The sequence below is a fragment of the Silurus meridionalis genome, unplaced genomic scaffold, assembly GCF_014805685.1.
Source record: "Silurus meridionalis isolate SWU-2019-XX unplaced genomic scaffold, ASM1480568v1 Scaffold81, whole genome shotgun sequence".
In the NCBI taxonomy this organism is placed as follows: Eukaryota; Metazoa; Chordata; class Actinopteri; order Siluriformes; family Siluridae; genus Silurus; species Silurus meridionalis.
Window position 1 is genome coordinate 65,924 of NW_025804742.1, and position 6,595 is coordinate 72,518.

At 43.2% G+C, this 6,595-nt stretch overlaps 1 protein-coding gene across 1 annotated transcript in view; it reads right to left on the reverse strand.

The window, feature by feature from the left end:
* glb1l (galactosidase, beta 1-like) overlaps positions 1-6,050 on the reverse strand; it is a 52,040-nt gene extending 45,990 nt beyond the window's left edge. The window contains exon 1 of the mRNA XM_046844615.1: positions 5,820-6,050. Coding sequence (XP_046700571.1) covers positions 5,820-5,909 — 90 coding nt within the window. The 5' untranslated portion in view covers positions 5,910-6,050. The remainder of the gene's footprint in view (positions 1-5,819) is intronic.
* Between the last annotated feature and the right edge of the window lie 545 nt (positions 6,051-6,595).

Consider the following 6,595-nt stretch of genomic DNA (forward strand, 5'->3'; position numbering starts at 1 on the left):
TTCAGACCTCGTGCCTGTACATCCTTTACTTTATTTTTGTTGCTATTGTTGCTTTTGTGCAGTAGACACATAACAGTGTATTTGTTTTTAGTAATTTATAATTTTTTTATATTTTAAAGACCATTTTTCAGGAGTCCTGAGAATGATTTAATTCTCCCACAACCTGAACACACAAGTATTTTACCGCCCGCAGCCGCATTGACCATCAAACCTTGTCCTGCGCCGCACTCGTTTGTGTCCCGGGACCGGAGGGAGTGCAGGTCTCTACTGCATACTGCAACAAGTCGGTTTGCAGGCCGTCATCCCAGAAGGAGCCTCTTCTGAAGCTGCTCACAAGAAAACCCACAAACAGTTTGCTGAAGACAAACCCAGCCATTAGGAAGGCACAAGCCAGTGCACTCTTAGTGCCGGTCCCAAGCCCGGGAAAATGGGGAGGGTTGCGTTAGGAAGGGCATCCAGCGTAAAAACGTGCCAAATCAAATATGCGGATCACAAATGAGAATTTCATACCGGATCGGTCGAGGCCCGGGTTAACAACGACCGCCACAGGTATCGTTAGCCAACAGGGTACCGGTGGAAATTGGGCTACTGTTGGCTGAAGGAGGAGAAGGAGAGGAGGAAGACATCTACAGAGATGGCAGGGAAAGGAGCAGTGTAGGAGAGTGGAGGTTCGGGTTGGTACAATGACTGGTACAATGACTGGTAAAGGGAGAGAGGTAGCTGATATGATGGAGAGGAGAAAGGTAGATATGCTGTGTGTTCAGGAGATCAAGTGGAAAGGGAGTAAGGCCAGGAACATTGGAGGTGGATTTAAACTGTTTTATCATGGTGTGGATGGAAGAGAAATGGTGTAGGGGTGATTCTGAAGGAAGAGTACAGTAAGAGTGTAGTGGAGGTGAAGAGAGTTTCTGATAGGGTGATGATCGTGAAGGTGGAAGTTGAAGGGATGATGATAAATGTCATCAGTGCCTATGCTCCACAAGTTGGCTGTGAGATGGAAGAGAAGGAAAAATTCTGGAGTGAATTAGATGAAGTGGTAGATGGTGTACCTAGGAAAGAACGATTGGTGATTGGGGCAGACTTTAATGGGCATGTAGGTAAAGGGAACAGAGGTGATGAGGAGGTGATGGGTAGGTATGGTTTTAAGGAGAGGAATGTGGAAGGGCAGATGGTGGTAGATTTTGCTAAAAGGATGGAAATGGCAGTGGTGAACACTTATTTTAAGAAGAAGGAGGATCATAGGGTGGCGTATAAGAGTGGAGGAAGGTGCACACAGGTGGACTATGTGCTATGCAGGAGATGCAACCTGAAGGAGATTGGAGACTGTAAGGTGTTGGCAGGGGACAGTGTAGCTAGACAGCATCGGATGGTGGTCTGTAGGATGGTTTTGGAGGCGAAGAAGAAGAGGAGAGTGAGGACTGAAAGAAGAATAAGATGGTGGAAACTGAAGGAGGAAGAGTGTAGTGTGAGGTTCAGGGAAGAGGTCAGACAGAGGCTCAGTGGTGTTGAAGAGGTGTTGGATGATTGGGCAACTACTGCAGGAGTGATGAGGAGGCAGCTAGAAAAGTACTTGGTGTGACATCTGGAAATAGAAAGCAAGACAAGGAGACGTGGTGGTGGAATGAGGAAGTGCAGGAGAGCATAAGGAGAAAGAGGTTGGCAAAACAGAAGTGGGATAGACAGAGTGATGAGAAAGGTAGGCAGGAGTACAAGGAGATGTGACAGCAGGTAAAGAGGGATGTGGCGAAAGCCAAGGAAAAGGCATATGAGGAGCTGTATGAGGTTGGACACTAAGGAAGGAGAAAAGGATTTATACCGATTGGCCAGGCAGAGGGACCGAGCTGGGAAGGATGTACTGCAAGTTAGAGCAGTAAAGGATGGAGAGGAAATGTGTTGACTAGTGAGGAGAGTGTGTTGAGAAGGTGGAGGAGTATTTTGAGCAGCTGATGAATGAGGAAAATCAGAGAGAGAAGGTTGGATGATGTGGAGTTGGTGAAGCAGGATGTAGATAGGATTAGTAAGGAGGAAGTGAGAGAAGCAATTAAGAGGATGAAGAGTGGAAAGTCAGTTGGACCAGATGACATACCAGTAAAAGCATGGAGATGTTTAGGAGAGATGGCAGTGGAGTTTTTAACCAGATTGTTTAACAAGATTTTGGAAGGTGAGAAGATGCCTGAGGAATGAAGAAGTGTGCTGGTACCCATCTTTAAGCATAAGGGAGATGTGCAGACCTGCAGTAACTACAGGGAAATTAAGTTGATTAGTCACACCATGAAGTTATGGGAAAGAGTAGTGGAAGCAAACCTGAGAGAAGAGGTGACCATCTGTTTGCAGCAGTATGGTTTCATGCTGAGGAAGAGCACCACAGATGCCTTATTTGCTTTGAGAATGTTGATGGAGAAGTATAGAGAAGGACAAAAGGAATTGCATTGAGTATTTGTGGATTTAGAGAAAGTGTACGACAGAGTACCAAGAGAGTTGTGGTATTGTATCAGAAAGTCAGGTGTGTCAGAGAAATATGTGAGGGTGGTGCAGGACATGTATGAGGACAGTGTGACAGCAGTGAAGTGTGCAGTAGGAATGACAGGCTGGTTCAAGATGAAGGTTGGACTGCATCAAGGATTGGCCCTGAGCCCTTTTCTGTTTGCAGTGGTGATGGACAGGTTGACGACCGAGGTCAGACAGGAGTCTCCCTGTACTATGATGTTTGCGGATGATATTGTGACTTGTGGTGAGAGTAGGAGCAGGTTGAGAAGAGCCTGGAGAGGTGGAGATATGCGCTGGAGAGAAGGGAATGAAAGTCAGTAGGAGTAAGACAGAGTACATGTGTGTGAATGAGAGGGAGGGCAGTGGGTGATGCGGTTGCAGGAGAAGAGCTGGAAAAGGTGGAGGAGTTCAGGTACCTGGGGTCAACAGTGCAAAGTAATGGAGAGTGTGTTAGAAGTGAAGAAAAGAGTGCAGGCAGGGTGGAGTGGGTGGAGAAGAGTGACAGGAGTGATTTGTGATAGTAGGGTATCTGCCAGAATGAAAGGGAAAGTTTATAGGACTGTGGTGAGACCTGCGATGTTGTATTAATTAGAGACAGTGGCATTGAATAAAAGACAGGAGATGGAGCTGGAGGTAGCAGAGCTGAAGATGTTAAGGTTTCCGTTGGGAGTGACGAGGATGGACAAGATTAGAAATGAGTTTATTAGAGGGACAGCGCATGTAGGATGTTTTGGTGACAAGGTAAGGAAGGCGAGATTGAGATGGTTTGGACATGTGCAAAGGAGGGACATGAATTATATTCGTAGAAGAATGCTGAGGATGGAGCCACCAGGTAGGAGGAAAAAAGGAAGGCCAAGGAGGAGGTTCATGCATGTGGTGAGGGAAGACATGCAGGTAGTTGGTGGGAAAGAGGCAGATGTAGAGGACAGGGTGGTATGGAGACGGATGATCCGCTGTGGCGACCCCTAATGGGAGCAGCCGAAAGAAGAAGAAGAAGAAGAAGAAGAAGAAGAAGTTTGCTGAAGATGACCTGACCAAGAGCATGGATTACTAGAACCATGTTCTGTGGTCTGATGAGACGAAGATAAACCTGTTTAGCTCAGATGTTGTTCAGCATGTGTGTTGATGCCCTGGTGAGGAAAACCAAGAAAATTGTGTCTTGCCTACAGTCAAGCATGGTGGTGGCAGCATAATGGTCTGGTGCTGCATGAGTGCTGCTGGTACTGAGGAGCTGCAGTTCATTGAGGGAAACATGGACATGATGCCCTCCCTTCAGAAACTGGACCGAACTGCAGTTTTCAACATCATAACAACCTTAAACACACCGCGAAGATGAACAACTGCCTTGCTGTGGAAGCTGAAAGTGAAGATGAAGGTGATGGAGTGACCAAGTATGTCTCCAGACCTGAACTTTATTGAGCACCTTTGGGCCTCAAGCAGAAGTTAAAAAAGAGTCATGTGCTCCACGCATTCTTCACATTTCTACTTCACACTTCTACACACAGTTTACACACATGTTTACTAAACAGGGGTCACCCACAAGGACCACATGAGTTGCCTGCAGGCCTTTTCTAAAAATAGCTCACCATAGCGCCACTTACCAGCGAGCTGCACCAACTTTTTTTTTGTTGCTATTCTTTTTTAAATCACATGTGCATTGGTGACTTTTAAAAATGTTTATATTAAATTTGAGCTGGTCTCCATGTTGATTTTTGTATGTTACGTAATTGATAATCTGTACAAACATGATGCAAAATAGTGCATGATTTGTTAAAAATTGTTAGTGGCTGGTGAAAATGTTGTAGAAGTGATCATTTGAAAATGTAAATACTTACAGAGATTTCTAGAAATAAAGTTTTGCATATTGATATTGATCTGTTTCCTACCGTGTTAAATCACTGTTGATAATTATTGTGAGAAATCATTAACATGATCAGTGTCTTCAGATAGATCAATATCATTAAATATTAATAATAACATAATTAAAGGTAAATTGAGCACATTTGTTATTTCAGAAGTGTGTATCAAACTGGTAGCCCTTCACATTAATCAGTACCCAAGAAGTACACTCGAAAATGTGTGCGCGTGCACCAACATTTTCGAGTGTACTTCTTGGGTACTGATTAATGTGAAGGGCTACCACACACACAGTTATCTAATTTACATGTTAATCATAAAGCACTATATTTTAGTTATTAATATATTGTGATCAGAGGTGGGTAGAGTAGCCAAAAATTGTACTTAAGTAAAAGTACTGTTACTTCACAATAATATGACTCAAGTAAAAGTAAAAAGTAGACATCCAAATAATTACTTGAGTAAGAGTAAAAAAGTACTTGGTGAAAAAACTACTCAGTAACTGAGTAACTGTTTAACGCCTGATTTATTTTTAACACAAGACAACAATCAGACAGACAAAAATACAAAATAATCTTTAGGCAAATTGTGGCTCATCCAATCAATAAAATAAATTTAAATGAATTAATTACAAAATAGCTTAAATTAAAATAATTCAGGTGAATTCAAGTATTTAATAAATAAAATAATAAAAAATAAAAAAAATACGCACAAGTAACACAAATTTCCAAACCTTTATACTTTTTTACCAGGCAGAACTAGAACAAGGCATGAATTCTCATACTGTGTGTGTGTGTGTGAGAGAGAGAGAGAGAGTGTGTGTGTGTGAAAGAGAGAGAGAGAGAGAGAGAGAGAGAGTGTGTGTGTGTGTCTCCAGTGACAGAACAACAGAAGGAACACACACACACATTTCATACCAGGCATGCTGAACACCTCATACTGTATCTGCTCTCTCACACTATCACTAAAAGGTAAACACACTTTCAGTATGGGGGTTGCGGGTTTTTGTGTCTGCATTGCTGACGGTTGATTCTGACGTGTCTGTGTGTGTGTGTGTGTGTGTTGATCACTAACTCGTCCCGCCGCTCAGATTGAGTATAGTCACGTGACAAACTGCACAACTACGTTTGATTGGTGAAACACAGTCACGTGGTAGAGGCTTAGCGGAAGTTTCTCTCTCTGTCAAAATAAAACATTAAATTGAAGTGTAGAATAACAGAGTAAAAAAGAAAAGTAATGAGCGGATTGTAGCCTGATGTAGCGGAGTAAGAGTACAGTTTCTTCTTCACAAATCTACTCAAGTAAAAGTAGAAGTATAGTGATTTAAAACTACTCCTAGAAGTATCATTTTTTCAAAAACTTACTCAAGTAAATGTAACTCGTTACTACACACCTCTGATTGTGATGATACTTTAAGTGCAGTTGGAGGTTTGGTGTGTGTGTGTGTGTGTGTGTGTGTGTGTGTGTGTACTTACCGCGACACTGATTATTACCGGAGTGATAAACACACACACACAAATTGCCTGTAGCGCCATATCTGTTATAAAAACCCCTGTAAATAACATGTACTGTGTGTGTGTGTATGATGCTGTATACAGCGCTTCTCTTTTAGTTTAACACTTTATGTCATATGACTGACTTCCCCACTATCCGTGTGGTCCCGAAGTCCGCCGGTTTCATTGTACAGATTCAAGTGTGTGTGTGTGTGTGTGTGTGTGTGTGTGTGTGTGTGTGTGTGTGTGTGTGTGTGTGTGTGTGTGTGTGTGTGTGTGTGTGTGTGTGTGGTATTATTTTTCACACGGGGGCGCCACAATACAGAAAATCTGTTTATCAGCTTTGGAAAGACTAATAAAATATGGAGGTGGGGGTCGCCACAGCGGATCATCTGTCTCCATACCACCCTGTCCTCTACATCTGCCTCTTTCACACCAACTACCTGCATGTCTTCCCTCACCACATCCATGAACCTCCTCCTTGGCCTTCCTGTTTTCCTCCTATCTGGTGTCTCCATCCTCAGCATTCTTCTACCAATATAATTCATGTCCCTCCTTTGCACATGTCCAAACCATCTCAATCTCGCCTCCCTCACCTTGTCTCCAAAACGTCCTACATGCGCTGTCCCTCTAATAAACTTGTTTCTAATCCTGTCCATCGTCGTCACTCCCAACAAAAACCTTAACATCTTCAGCTCTGCTACCTCCAGCTCCACCTCCTGTCTTTTACTCAATGCCACTGTCTCTAATCCATACAA